Here is a 16,016-nt window from a genome sequence, read left to right on the forward strand (position 1 = left end):
AGAACGCGTCTCAATAGTCATTAAGATGTTATCTAAAGACTCTGTACTCAGCCAATTCTTAATGAAATCAATTTTATCTTCTCTGTTATTGAAAACACATCCCAAAGATTTGTATCGTTTTGTCACGAGCAATGTACATGTCTATTTATAATGCACGTAAATCAAACTAAAAAAATGCTCAGAAATTAAAAATTTGATTCCATGTACAACAATTTTTCGCACTTTTTTAGATGAGCTTGTCGTACAAAGTTTGCATAGTGCGATTTATCTGACTAACATGATTTACAGACTATTGCTTTAGTCCTGAAGTTTATCTCATATACACGGAAAGAAAACGAGTGCTATCTATTTGAAGGTTTAAGCTATTTATTATATGAAAATGATTTGATTCTTAAAATTTAATTAATTTTCCTCTTATGTGGATTCAAAACATATTTCATGGTATTTCTTCTATAAAGTAGAAAACAAAACATAAATATGGACTCATTACATATAAGTTTTTTTTTTAATATTTGACTCAAATTCTGTAAATAATTAATTATATTATATGGAACAAATGATTTAATTTCAGCTAAATAAATAATTTATTTTTCAAAATTTTACCAATTTTATAAGCTAGTAAGTAAATTAAATATTATATTATTCCAAAAAATTCCCTCATCATTAATCAACAGACACACACATCCTAAACAGTCTATACTAAAACACACACACACTTCCCCAAACATTAACCAACAAACATTCTATACTAAAACACACACACACACACACTTCCCCAAACATCCCTATACAGCCATGTCTCCACACATCATCATCACCACCATATTCTTCTCCACTTTCCTCTTCGCCACATCTTCCCTACCCGTTTTACCCAACCCGGACCCGGCTACCCAGACCCTGATACCCGTTTCCTCCTCCCCTCCCGCCACCATTCCAGCCTTCCCGGAACAATCTGACGCCGCCGGCTGCCCCTTGGACCTACCGGAGGCCCTCTTCAATGACATCAAATCCGCGTGCGGATCCATATCCCGCTCGGGTCAGTTCCACCGCACCCGGTGCTGTCCCGTCCTGGCCGCCTGGCTCTACTCCGCCTACTCCAGGACCGCATTGAGCTCGCTCGCGAAGGCGAAGCCGCTGCAGCAGCAGTCGCCGGCGTACGAGATGCCGGTGCTGCCGGACGACTCGGAGAACTGCGTGGACTCCCTGGAGAAGGCGTTGGGAAACAGGGGCATAGAACTGGGGAGGCCCAACGAGACCTGCGACGTGGTTTACTGCTACTGCGGCATAAGGCTGCACCCGTTCAGCTGCCCGGAGGCATTCTCCGTGGATTCTCGTGGGGAATTAGTGGGCGGCGAGAATGTGAAGAGATTGGAAAGGGATTGCGTGAATAATGGATTTCCAGGCCTGGGAGGATGCTCAAAGTGCCTCAGCAGCCTTTATTCGGTACGTTTCCTTCAATCTTTGTTGCTTTTTTCACACACAAAACGCACTAAAATTCTTTTTTATTTAGCTTTTTTGGCTCGAAGTCTCATGCTGCTCGTATCCAAACAAAAACATTCTTTGTTGTATATTTTTTTTACAAAGGAACTCATACGGCATAAACTTCCGAGTTAATGTAATGACTAGTTAAACAAAGACAAAAATTTGTGTGAGACGGTCTCCTAGGTCGTATTTTTTAGGCGGATCTCTTATTTGAATTATCCATAAAAAAATATTATTTTTTATGCTAAAAGTATTATTTTTTATTGTGAATCAGTCTCACATATAAAGATTCGTGAAACCGTCTCACATAGAAATATTTTTAATCGGGTAATTTATAATTAGTAATATTTGTGTTGGGTATTATAATATTTGGCGTATAAGACAGATATAAATTGGATCGATATTTAATTTAAAAAAATGGTCAAGTCTCCAATTGGACTTATTAAATACTGAAATCTCATTGGTGATTATGAATGGTTTGGCCAACACTCTGCCAAGGGTATGGTGAGAGTCATGTGCTTTAGACCTGACTCTATTTTGATATACAAACCAAAGGGAACCGGGGGCTTATGGTTCGGTCAACCGGAGCCGGAACGGAACCGGAACCATAAATTTATTGTTTTAAAGTCCCTTTAAAATTATATAAAAAAATAAGTTATGGTCCAAATCGGTTTAAACCGTAACCAAAGATGGGTTTCAAAACTGGAACTAGAAAAAAATTAAATTAAAATTAATTAATTTTCCCCTCTTAATTACTGAATGGATGGGTGTATGTTATATGGATTATATATTACAAAAGGGTTGATTAAAGGCTGGCCGTGTGCATTTTGCTGGATGTGGTCCTAGAGTTGTCCTATTATTTCCATGTTACTTGTCTACCGTGTATTAATTATACTCTATTATTTGTTCATCATCATTATTATTATAACTTTCAATTAAATCCCAGTGGTACAAGTTGTAAAAACCGTTCCTAAAGCCGTTAAATGTGTTGGAGCCAAAGGCAAACAAGATTCAAACTTTTTATACTTCTATGCAGCTTAATGGAGATAAGGCTAAAGGAACAGACAAAACTGAGAGGACAAGCAAAATGCATAGCCGGGATTGCGAGCTGATGGGTTTAACTTGGCTTCTCCATAAAGACAGATATGCATACATACATACAGTATCGGCCGTTTTGAGGGCTCTCATGATGAACGCTGAGGATGACATGGATCCAACTTTTTGCAGCCTTAACAGTGATGACATGCCACTTGCGGTCGATTCTTCAGAGATCGGTGATAGTCAATCTTCGTCGAATATGCTGGAAGTACGTCTGATTCACTACCTCCTACTGTTTCATTTGTTAAATGCGATGATTTTTTCCTCATCCATTCGATATTGGTTGGTTGTTTAGTTAGTTCTTTGTCATGTGAGATTGTGAACCTTGTTCATTCTTGTTTTGCAAGCTTAATTCTATGTTAGATGTCTTGGTATATGCAATGTAAATAGAATTCAGGAATGGCCCGAAACTTGAACGTTTCTTCTTGCTATTGAAGGATGTCTGTTATTGGTAACCTTTTTTTAGCCTTCGTCCTATAAGACGTGCGGTTGATGGTATATATGTATAATGAAATTACAATTCTTCTTCCCATCTCCACTAAAATAATTGTTTGTTGTGCTGCTATGAAAGCATGTTGGAATGTGCTTACTGATTTCTACAGGATGAGTATGAGCATGCATCACTTCTCTTTAGTATCAGTATTGTAGACAATAAAATACAAACAAAAAAATTGCTAAAACACGAACATATAATATTAATGTATATCCAACAGCAAACCAAACAGTGATCTTCATCATTTGATCCCTTAATCCATGTATTGAAATTATAAAGTATACAACAATAAATCCGGAATACAACCAACATAGAATAACATCTCCAACATAGCAACTGCAATAAATCGACAAAAATACCATGAGACAAGAACCTCGCATCCTCTAGATATCAGCATAGGCATATCACAATCTGTCACTAGAAGTTAAGACTTGCATTTGGTATCATTACAACAGGAGGTTGAACCTTTGTTGAATTTGAGGTAGATGGTTGCAAACTTGACAAGATGATAAAGTTTGTGCTGCCTTTAACAATTACAGGAGTTTTCCTACGACAAAAGAAACATCATTAGCAAAATAATTTGGAAAAAGAAGTTCTAAAATATATGCGAAAAAACAACCTTCAACGATGCAATTCTATATGGCATTCCTCATTATTGCCACACTTTTCTTCGGTCTTCTCACCTGAGAAATTAAAATAATTACTCTGTCATACGATGAATCAAATATATATAAATTTTTAGTTTGTTTATTTTTATAGTACCTGTAATTTTTCTCTGGTCAATGTTTTCTTTCGAAGAATATGATCGGTGGATATTGACACTGTTGTTCCTTGCAAACCATATGATTCTTCTAGTGTTATGAGGGGTTGAGAGCACCGATCATCCACTTCATTTTGGACAACAATCTGATTATCCTGTATTTCCACCCATTATTTTCTTGTTACAAGGTTTTTCATGTGGTTTAATTCCAAATATTCAAGAGTTGAATCTGTCAAAGTTAGTTTTTTGATGTAGTGGGTAATTGTTATTTAACTTTCTTGGTAGTTTTTCCTCAAACTTTGTTTTATAAAAAGTTTGTGTTTTGTAGTTTGTATGTGAGAGAGTGTGAATTCTAAGAAATTCATTGAGACTTCAATTAGAGTTTAGGGAGTTAGAGGATCGGGGAAAAAGCCGATGAATCGTTTGCATAATTCTTGTAATTGAATGAAAGAGACATGTTCAGAAAATTTAAAATCTCTCTTATTCCCCAGTTTTATACAATATTCCCTCAATCATTTGCGGTCAAACCTCAATAGTTTCGAATTATGGCTTGCATCTACACAAGTTATATGTTTGTTCTTTCAACACCTCTCACTCATATTTCCCAAAAAGTGGATCTCGTTCTAACAGCTCCTAATAAATTAAATACATGCGTTACGATACGAACACTACTTCTTATTTCACAACAACGAAATCACTTTTTCACTCTTTCATATATTAGGGGATTTCACTTGAAAAAAAGAATGTTCTATACTAACATATTCGAGTCCAAAACCGTGAGTTCCAATGCATGAGAACTTATACGTGCAAAGATATCTTATGCATTATGTTAATATATGACTCAAGGAGACTCACCTAAAGTGAGATGGTTTTTTAAAAAGAAGGAGATTTACATTTTTTGTCCTATAATTTGTATTTTTTTTCGCTTTTGGTCATGTTGACAATGAATTTGTGTTTTTAGTCTTATAATATGTATTTTATTTTCTATTTTGATCATGTTACGGTGAAATATATTTTTAATCTTGTACTTTATATTATTTTTTAACTTTTGGTTCTATTTTGATCAGAGCTTATCGTGTTTGTCAATAAAAAAAGATCAAAAATGAAAAAAAAAACATACAAGTTAAAATAAATGAAAATATGGCTAAAAATGAAATTCACCGAGAATGTAACCGAATGAGAAATTAAAAAACATGCAAGTTACATGATTAAAACTGCAAATTCATCGTCAATAAGACTAAAAATAGAAAAAAAAGAGTGTAAATTACATGACAAAAAATGTGATTTTCTCTAGTTCGCACAAAAATAGATATAATTTCTCATGTAAATTACCTAGATAATATGCTTTTCTCGTAGTTGGTAAGTATGTAAGATTATTTCACTCTGGTTTCTCTACGCTATGTTGAGGCACTACAAGTAAAAAGCCTAACGATAACGGTGAAAAACCATTGTTGTATGTCCTGAAAAACCGTTTTAAAGCCCCTGTGGTCAAAGAGTTCGCTTAAAGACAACGGTTTTTCACCGTTGTTGTAGCTACAATTTGCGACGGTTTTGTCGCAAATAAAATTAGCGACGGATTTATGCAAAACCAAATTAGTGACGGTTTATTAAACCGTCGCTAAAATACGGTTTTTCATGATTTTCGTCGCTAATATTTTCAGTAAAATAAAACAAATTTACTTTTAATAATTTAACAAATCTAAAAAAACTTACAATTTGATTATGATAACAATATTCATGAACTTAACTAACACTTAAAAATTTTATCGAATATTAAAGCGAAAAAGTTTATCCTAAATCGAAACTAAAATCGTGTAAGAGAGAAAAATTTTAAGTATTGTGAAGTGATAAAATCGTGTAAGAGAGAAAAATTTTAAGTGTTGTAAAGTGGTGTGGAGGAAAATGAACCGAAATTCCGGATATTTATAGACAATTTGCGACGGTTTTTGCTTAGCGACGGTAATTGCAAAACCGTCGCAACCGTCGCTAATTTAAAACATGCGATGGTTTTCCTTAAACTGTCGCTATATATAGCGACTGATTATACACCGTCGCTAAATTTAGCAACGGTTTTAAGCAAAACCGTCGCTATTTTTAAATTAGCTAAAAACCGTCATTAATTTGTCCAACAAACACACTAATCGACAACGGTTTTAGAGAACGCTCAAAGACAACGGTTTTATAGAACCGTTGTCATTGACCCTAAAAACCGTTGTCTAAAACCGTTTTCTTTTGCCCCCAAAAGACAATGGTTTTTATGAAACCGTTGTCTTTTTCTTAATATACGTACATACGACAACGGTTTTCGATTGTCCAAAAAAACACGCTCAAAGACATTGGTTCTATGAACCGTTGTCTTTGACCCTAAAAAACGCCCAAAGACAACGGTTTTATAGAACCGTTGTTATTGACCTTAAAGACCGTTGTCTAAAACCGTTGTCTTTTGCTTAATATACGTACATACGACAACGGTTTTCACTAAAATCGTTGTTAAAAAGCATACGACAACGGTTTTAGTAAAAACCGTTGTCGTATGTGCTTTGTTGATTTGGTTTTTTCTTGTAGTGAGGCTCAAGGGAAGTTACATTATTATTATTATTTATTACATTGGAAGTTTGTTTTAACGAAGGTTTGAATTCATGCCTCTCCCATATCGAGAAAGGTTTATGCAACTACACCACTACAACTGATGTATAGTATTTTCTAGTCTCAATACTATTTCAAAGTAACCGTGAAATCGCAATACATGTTCTCGTTATATATATTTTGATTGGAAACACATCGTTCTGACTTATTTTCTTCCACTTGAGATACAATATATATAAGATAGAAGTCTTGAGATTGTAGTTTATCATGGACCATCAATGTTCTTTGTTTGTTTGTTTGTTTTTTTTTTTTTTACGATGATGGAACCCGTAACGACTATCCGAACTTCGGTGAGTACACGGTATGGAACCTGTAGCGGCTACCCGAACTTCGCTGAGTACATGGTAGATCTTCTGGCTAACGCAGTAACCTGAAAACCACGTTAGCCAGGTAAACCACACTGGAAAAACTTTGTGTGACAGACTCACTCAAGAAAATGTTGACTATTGATCAAACACTCACTTACTTCATCAACTCAAACACTTGTGTATGGACTATAGTATTTTCAATCATTTGTATTATTTTTAAAATCAATTCAAATGATTTGCAGTATATTTTCTAACGTGTGACCAGTCGACCACAATATATATCTCCCTCTAGTTAAAAAAAAAAATAAAAAATTTGAATCTTTATTACATTAAAGAGAAATTAAGGACTAAAGAATTAATTAAAAACAAGAAATCAACTATTAATTATACTATCAAGCATACCTGTTCTTTGTTTTGCAAGTATCTTTTGACCTCTACACGAGATCTGAATCTTTTCTTTGAGCTTAATTCCATATAATGCTGCATAAAGGCATACGTATATATAGTTATTTCTTACTTATTTTGCATTGTGATTCAAATATTTGACATTTAAAATTTTAAAACATAAAATATAATTTAGTATGTAAAATAATTTTAATCTAGTTCAGTTACAGTATTCCCATGCACTTCAATTTTTATGATATTCGATAATTTTAATAATTATAAATTTTCACTATTTAAATTCGAGGAAACCATAGAATTAAACTTTTTAAATATAGAATAATCTTATGTCAAAATCATAATAGAATTAGTATAAAAACAGCTAAAATTTAAAAGTGTAAACCAAAATACAGTAAAACCCTTTTCCATTTTCAGTAGTGAAAAAGTAACGGGAAAATAAAACAATAAAATTGGAATATTTACCGCATCTTTGTTTCCTGCACTTTTACCATTCAATCTCTTTTGTTTCCAAGTGATCCAACCTTGAGGAAGTTCGAAGTCCTTCGAGCTAATACGAACTCGTTTCGACTCACCATTTTTGTTATCTTGAACCCTGGCCGAAATGGGTACGAGGGCGCGTTTTCCATCGTTCGACTCCCGAGTTTTCGCTTGAACATGAGCAGCGATATTGTTCTTTGACCATGGCCACTTGATGTTGGCCTCACAATTACTATTGATTCTTGAAGCCTTATACATACCAACATTAACAGAAAAACATCATCAATAATGTGATGGCCTGGTTGATGAAGTAGGGTTTCAATTCAATTCACTCGTAGTATTCATTCTTTTACAACAATCATTTCATAGTAAAATTTGAAGTAGATGAGTTACATATGATTTTCATGTTTATTGAAGAAACTATGTTATTTGTATGAAGTATTTGTGCTAAAATAGTGCGATGAGTCGGAAATAACATAATCATAATATTCTCGATAATAAAAGTAAATCATACCCTTAAATTCATATCCATAATCCAAGTAGAGAAATGTGTCAAATCAATTAATTACCATATAATCATCAGCAAACCAAGGAGTGCTTGTAGAGTACTGCAAGTTCTTGGTCTGATCTTTCTCCATGTCTACACGTCCATGACGACTCCATATATTTCGAGCACTCTCTTCTTCAGTCGAAGGAGATATCAGATCTTGAAGATCAAACAAATTCATGAAAGTATAATATTGAACATCGGAGTATTGCAGATCATTTGGCATGATCCCCCATTGTGCTTGTGAATCATGGTGGACACTTTGTGCTAAAATCATTGCATTTGGAGCATCTGCTTGTAAATTGGATGAAACAGTGTTTGCAGACATCAGGGATGCTGGGAAAAAACAATAATCTTTAAGAGACAATGGAAAAGAAAAAGGTTATTTCATGAAATTTGATTTATTACAATGAAAACCAAATTGGATCTCAAGGGTTTGCAATCTTATATGTAGTAGTGCAATGGGAGTGCAAGTTAAGTGCATTTATAGTTTGTTTCCTTATATAATAAATATTGAGTAGGTCTCTTGTGAGACAGTATCACGAATCTTTATCTGTGAGACGGGTCAACCTTACCGATATTCACAATAAAAAGTAATACTCTTAGCATAAAAAGTAATATTTTTTCATGAATGACCCAAATAAAATATCTGTCTCGCAAAATACGATCCATGAGACCGTCTCACAAGTTTTTGCCATAAATATTTGTGTAAAATTGTCTTTTTTGTTTTTATTTAATATTTAATTTGTTCACATAAATTTTGTGCTTCAAATTTTTTTTTTTTTGCATTTTCTCAATTAATTCGTATCTTCAAAAGAATTAATCCGAATGTATGGTACTTAATTAATAATTTAGATATCTTTTTCATTTATTTTTTTATGATATTATAATCTCAATTCCATGTAAGAATGAATTGTCAATAATTTTCTTTTTATTTTTTCCTCATTAAGTCTATGCACCCAACATAGAAATCAATGGGAAAATGTGGGTAACGTATTGTGATTATACATATTTAAGGGGCCAAATTAATGCTTAATATGATGGGTGAGATTNAAAACATAAGTTGGTGCCTCACAAAAAAAAAGGTATTATTTATAATATACGCATATATATACATAATAAATTTGATAATACAATATAAAGAAAAGAAAGATAATTTTGATATCACTACCAAAATAATACATAATCCATTGGGGGCAAATTCCAATCATCACACTTTGTGAATTATGGAAAATACATATAAGTACCCCTTATGTTAAATTAAATGTCTTTTACAAGACAATGTTTTTAAGAACTAGATATATTTGTCTCATTTACAGAATGGTTTTATGTCTGGTTTTTAAGAACATAGAGATCGTTAATTTCCTCGAAAAATTATGTGCTTTTTTGGGTTTTCATAAGGTGTCAAGTGCTTTTTCTCCTAAACTCTTATAATATGAAATTAATGACTTTTAAAAAAAAAAAAAAAAGGTGTAAAACCCTTCTACAAATGAGACAAATGTGTTTGAATTTTTTTTAAAAAAAATATATATGATTGGAAAACACCTTTAATTTAACACAAGATAGTTTATGCTTTTGGGGGGTTTCTAGATTGATGATATATTCAATTTGCCGGCATTATATATATCCATATAGTTTAATTTGAATAGATGGATGAAAAGATTGGCCCGAAGGGTTAATATTGAGGGAAATTTTTGCTACAATCGGAAAGAATCCCGGAATATTAATGAGAATTAACAATTTATTATGCAAAAAATTGCATTTTTTCCATAATTATAGCTAATATTAGCTTATAAGAAATATTTCGTCTTGCAATATTTAATAGTACTAGTGCTCTTATTACATGTTTTGTTAGTGCATATGATATAAACATTATTTGGGATTACAAGTTGCTTTTGTAATTTTGATTTTAATTTGAATTTTCTTTGGTTTTTCGAATTCATTTTTTTTTTAAATCAGGTCGTCGAAAATTCTAAAAACGTGGAATGTTATTAACATTTGCTTCTATGTTAAGATAACGAGACATTCTTTTGTTGAAGATCCTTTACTTCCATAGCATTTAGAGTTTTTCGAACAATGTGATATCTCTTACTAAGACTGAAAAACGACGATATGATAATATAATATAATAATAATCATGTAAATATATCTAAAATAACGTGACAGTCCAAACGAGAAGAATGATTGATTGTATGGCTTCCATGAGACCAATTTCCTATAACTAATTTATTTCATCCACAAACAAACATCTCAGCAATGGCGCATTTAGAGGAGACCTACGCCTACGGCCCTTCGACGGCACGAGGATGGGGCATCCTCATCTCGGGCCACCCCAAATCTAACTCAATCCTCTACTGCAATGGCCGATCCGTCATCATTCGATACCTGGAACGTCCACTGGAGGTGTAGGTGTACGAGGAACACGCGTACCCAACGACGGTGGCAAGGTACTCCCCCGATGGTGAGTGGATCGCATCAGCAGACATGTCGGATTGGTTTGGATCTGGGGTCCCGCAATGAATTCGTGTTGAAGAAGGAATTCCGAGTGCTTTCTGGCAGAGCCGTACCTTATGTAAGGCCAAAGAGGCCACCGTCTCAGGGCCCGATTTTGGAGGGGATCCAAAATTATTATTGTTACAATTATTTTATTATTATAATTATATGTTGAATTGATAACACAGTAAAAAAATAATTTAACTCAATATTAAATAAAAAGACCAATCTGAATAACTTTGTTAATAAATGATTAAGCTCGATTTTCTCTCAAGTTCGGTTTGAACAATTTAAAGAACATCAATAAAGTTTTGGATTTTGTTGAATTTGAAAAAAAAATTAAAGAATGAGCATTTAACCAGTTTGATGAAGTATTATATGGATCTTCAATAATCTTGAGTCACAATGGACATTTATACATTAACTACGGTGAGTTGTGATTAAAGTTGATGATCATAAGATGTTATTCAACAAATTAATAAAATCAAGTGATATTCTACCGTGTTTGACGACACTGAATTATTTATTCTCAAATACTTATGTTGTTTGATGACACTGAATGATTTATTCTCAAATACTTATGTTGTCCGTAAGGTTTTGTTACTCATACCACTCACAACTCATGAGCAGAAAATAAATTGAAGTTAATCAAAAAATATTTGTGATCAACAACGTCATATTACATACTAAATTGGCTAGTAGTGTTGTAGAACGACAAAGAAATGATCCGACAACTGGACTATATCGATTTGATAAATATTTTCATGTTTAAAACAAATAGACGAGTATTATTTATGTAATTATTTCAAATATTTATTGACTTATTATTAATATAATAAGTTGTTTACAGTTCCATGACATCGATTTGCAGAATTATTTCGTCTGAAAAGTTTAATTTGCAGGTCGGACTCAGGAACCAATGCTGGAGAATTTGATGAGCATTCAAGAAGAGTTTTAAGTTGCACATTTAAGCCAACAAGACCTTTCCGTATTGTGACATGTGGAGTCTGGAGAGGATTTTTTGGTTAACTTTTATGAAGGGCCTCCATTTAAGTTCAAGCTACCGCACAGGTAGGTCTCTCAGTATTGCTATTTCACTGAATTTAAACCAACCATGTTCCTTATCTTTAAACAAACAAGACTTTGAACATAATTTTATATCCATTCAGGATCTTTTTTATTTATAATATTTCTCCTTACGAACCAATATATGATGATGTCTTACCCAGTTGTTCAATGGCTTGATATCCTCCACCATTGCCATAAGTACCCTTTGAATCTACTACATTAAATTTATAACTTAGATTAACTAGTATATTACATTGAAATATATCACTCCATCTACTATCATTGTTGTTGTGCATGAACTGATGCAAATTTCATCTCTTATTGTATTATAAGAGGTAATATTACCTACTCTCGTTGCTATTTGTGAAAGTTATGTCGGAGCTCAACTTTCGTTGCCTAATCCTATAAAACTCCAAAAACCTGCTCTTTTGTAAGAGTAAGTTGCAAATGGAAGTAGGGTTTGTAAGCTAATCTCTATAAAATTTAGACACCTCCCATTCCCATAGATTCAAGCTTCAAGTTAAATTAATGGTTGGCAAGGTTTAGTTTTTGACCTTTTGAATTCTATGTTGCACAATATAAAAATGTTACTCTGAAAGCTGAAATTTCATCTGAATATTATTGCTGGTTTCTCCATCATTTTTCCTTTTTTCTATTTGTCAGATTTCCATAATTTTTCTGGTGGTTGACTTCTTTGGTGTATGTATATCTTCTCTCAACCCATTCTTGTGTGTGTTTTTGTTTTGTTTTGTTTTATTTATATATATTCGAGATGAAAAATAGAGATTCCTCTGCTTCTTTCACTTGTATAAATGATATTGACTACTTTATGAGCCTCTTCATCTAGTCTTAATAGGATGAGTTTTTTTCCTTTAAAATAAAACGTGTGAAGTTCCACTCGAGTTATCGAAGTACATGCTTCAGAATCCGGTGGTTGGTTGAGAAACTAGCTTTGTTTATGATGCCATCATTGATCTTTTTTACCTGAGATCTATTTAGAGAAATATTGTATATGTTGCTATAAATTACTGCATATGCATTAAATCATGGTGGCACTACAAAAAAATATGAATTCAACAACACATCAAAGACAACTGTTTTTTTATTAAAACCGTTGTGTTTTTCTTTTAACAACGGTTTTAACAAAAACCGTTGTAGATTAGCATGTTTTTTGGATAAACAACATATGGTTGTCTTAAACTGTTGCTATATTTAACGACGATTTTGCAATATAATAAAACCGTCGTAATTTTTAAAGTATCGACAGTTTTAGTGATGGTTTTTTTATTAGAGACGGTTTATTAAACAACCGTCGCTAATAGCGACAATTTTTGCTTAACCGTCGCTAATAGTGACGGTTTAATAAACAATCGTCGTTATTGTTTAATAAACAACCGTCGCTATTTAATAAAAAATTGTCGTTAATAGTGACGGTTTAACCAAAAACGTCACAAATTGTTTATAAATATCCGTGTTTTCGATCTATTTCCTCCACACGATAAATTTTTCTCTCTTACACGATTTTAGTTTCGATTTAGGGTAAGTTTTTTCGCTTCAATTCTTAGTAAATTTCTAAGTGTTAGTTAAGATCATGGATATTATTAGTTTAGTCAAATTGTAAGTTTTTTGGTAGATTTATTAAATTATAAAAGTAAATTTTTTTTATTTTACGTAAAAAAAATTGGGACGGATTATGTCTAAACCGTCGCTAATTAGCGATGGTGTTTCTCTAAACCGTCGCTAATTAACGACGGTTTAGTAAAAAACCGTCGCTAATTTTAGCGACGATATATCTTAAACCTTCGCTCATATCATAAATCGTCGCTAATTAGCGACGATTAATTGAAAAACCATCGCAATATAATAGCTACGACACCATCAGTTACAACAGTTTTGAATGACCTACGACAACAGATAAAATTCGTTGTTTTTTAGCGTTTTTATTGTAGTGTGGATAATTTGATGAGTGTGTAGATTCAATACAATTATATTAATTTTCACATTCTTGACCAGAAATCCCTACGGTTATTATTACAATGTTAGTACTTGTTTTTATTTTATGGGAACATATTGCACGTACACATGATAGATACCAAGAAAAAATACGAAGCTATGCCATGTATTTATTATTGTAGGGGAAAATGCTTCAGGTTTAATGCTTTTTTTTCCTTCTTTCCTAAAAGGTTTGGAGAGTTCCTCTCCATGGAGATCAATGTGGGGATGCAGAAATGCATTGATATTGGCAATTAGCCAAAGGATTTAAGTGTTTCCCTTCTTTCTCTCGATCTTGCATTGGTTTCAATTGATGCCGGTGTAATAATCTTGCTTCGTGGTACGAAAGTTGTCTCCACCGTTGACCTTGGTTTTAATGTGGCAGCATGCACAATTGCTCCTGATGGAAATGAAGCTATTGTGGGTGGTGATGATGGAAATCTGCATGTATATTCCGTCACTGCTGATACATTGAAAGAAGAGGCTATACTTGAGAAGCATCGTAGAGCTATCACTGCCATTCGTTATTCTTCAGATGTTTCCATGTTTGCATCGGTAGATGCTAACCGAGAAGTTGTTATCTGGGATTGTGCTTCCTGAGAGGTGCAAAATCTTTACTTTACTCTTTTTTCAGAGTTCTAAGTATGAAACGTGATAAAAATAAATTAACCACTTATCGTTGATGTGATATCTGCTGATGCAAGGTTGTGAAAACTATGATTTTTAATGTGTGAACTAATCATAGATAAGTTTCACATCATCTCGAATCATGCTCACTTACTTAATCTTGTGTCTGACACAATGAAAAACATTTCTTTGGTAGCTTATAATGGATATAGTTGTTCGTTTGTGAATTGGATATGGAAAAGTATTCCTGCAATGGACGAACATCAGTAAGCTGTTAAAGTAGATGTCCTGCAAGTCAACAGTTGGCTAGGGAATTTATTGATTCAAGTGTAATAAACAATTTTTATTTTAATATAATTTAACTTTTTATGGTTTCATTTTGCTGTATTTATATACCCATGCAATCAACATAGATAAAGTCCTTGATTATATTTTAATACAAATGAAACGTAATTCGATCTTGCAACTCATTTGTAAACACTGTATATTCTAAATTCGTTCCTAGTCGATTCAGCCGCCTAAAAGTAAGGATGCAGGCCGCTTGAGGCTGAGACTATCATCTGTGATGTTGTGTACCGTGTTTCATGGTAAGGACATAGAGATGTCCAGTCATGCAGATGGGTAATCATATGATGATTGTACCGAACAGCTCTCCCTCGGAATTTCCAAGTGGTTATCATTCATCGAGAGGAAAATTCCGTTGTTGTGATTGTACATGATTAGTCCTTACAACCCGGGACAACACTGAGACTCTACAAGCTAGGATTGTGCTTTGACTCGTTTTTCGACTCCGTGAGGGTCACAAGGTGGCAAGGTTGGGTGCAATGGCGACATGTGTAGGAGCCAGTGCATTGTAGTCGGGAATTCACTGCTCACCTACGGGTGTGTATATCCTACGTGGTCTAACGAAATAATAGTGCATGAAATCTCTGGCCAGAGTGTGAGATGTACATTAGGGAAAGAGTTCTCTAATTGTGCATGCGATGACACTATGAATATTTCATGATTGTATGGCATAGCTATCGAATCCAATATGCAACACTCGATGAACCAATGATTGCAGATTCGATCGAGATATATGAGATGAAGTGACTGTACCGTACGTTGATCATAACCGATTGGTTCTTGCAGGCACTATCAAAGATACCTAGGGAATCATGGGACGATGCTGCTAGACGCTCTTACCATGATTCGATGAGACGTTTAATCAGAAAATAATTTCTGACATTTTCATGACCAAATGTTGGTGCATGAAATGTGACGAATTAAGGTAAGCCCAAATATAGAAAAATATCTTGAATCACAATGAGTCGCGAACCCACAGCTTGCTGTATTCCTAAACCATTGAGGGTCAAATAAGTACTGGATCATTTGTTACCATTGAGAGAATAAATTCAATGAGTTAAATTTATATAAAATTATGATGTAGTAAATTCAATGGGTTGAATTTATGATAATTAAATTTTGAGAAAATAAATTCAAGGAGTTGAATTTATGATATTTAAAATTTGGAGAGAATAAATTCAAGAAGTTGAATTTATAAAATTAGAGGATTTAAATTATTAAACTCAAAAGTTGGGTTTATTAAATATTAAATTAAATATAGTGTGAATTATGTTTATT

General features: G+C 33.4%; 2 protein-coding genes across 2 annotated transcripts; both read left to right on the forward strand.

The window, feature by feature from the left end:
- Positions 1 to 723: 723 nt before the first annotated feature.
- On the forward strand, positions 724 to 3,078 carry LOC140958287 (uncharacterized GPI-anchored protein At4g28100-like). Its single transcript, XM_073415676.1, has 2 exons — positions 724 to 1,443; positions 2,519 to 3,078. The coding sequence occupies exons 1-2, from the start codon at positions 796 to 798 to the stop codon at positions 2,873 to 2,875; spliced, it is 1,005 nt and encodes a 334-aa protein (XP_073271777.1). The 5' UTR covers positions 724 to 795; the 3' UTR covers positions 2,876 to 3,078.
- A 7,494-nt stretch (positions 3,079 to 10,572) lies between these two features.
- LOC140959376 (actin-interacting protein 1-2-like) lies at positions 10,573 to 14,366 on the forward strand. The gene is made up of 2 exons (XM_073417226.1): positions 10,573 to 10,785; positions 14,025 to 14,366. The coding sequence occupies exons 1-2, from the start codon at positions 10,573 to 10,575 to the stop codon at positions 14,364 to 14,366; spliced, it is 555 nt and encodes a 184-aa protein (XP_073273327.1).
- Positions 14,367 to 16,016: the final 1,650 nt, after the last annotated feature.

Source organism: Primulina huaijiensis, chromosome 15, assembly GCF_012295235.1.
Source record: "Primulina huaijiensis isolate GDHJ02 chromosome 15, ASM1229523v2, whole genome shotgun sequence".
Classification (NCBI taxonomy): domain Eukaryota; kingdom Viridiplantae; phylum Streptophyta; class Magnoliopsida; order Lamiales; family Gesneriaceae; genus Primulina; species Primulina huaijiensis.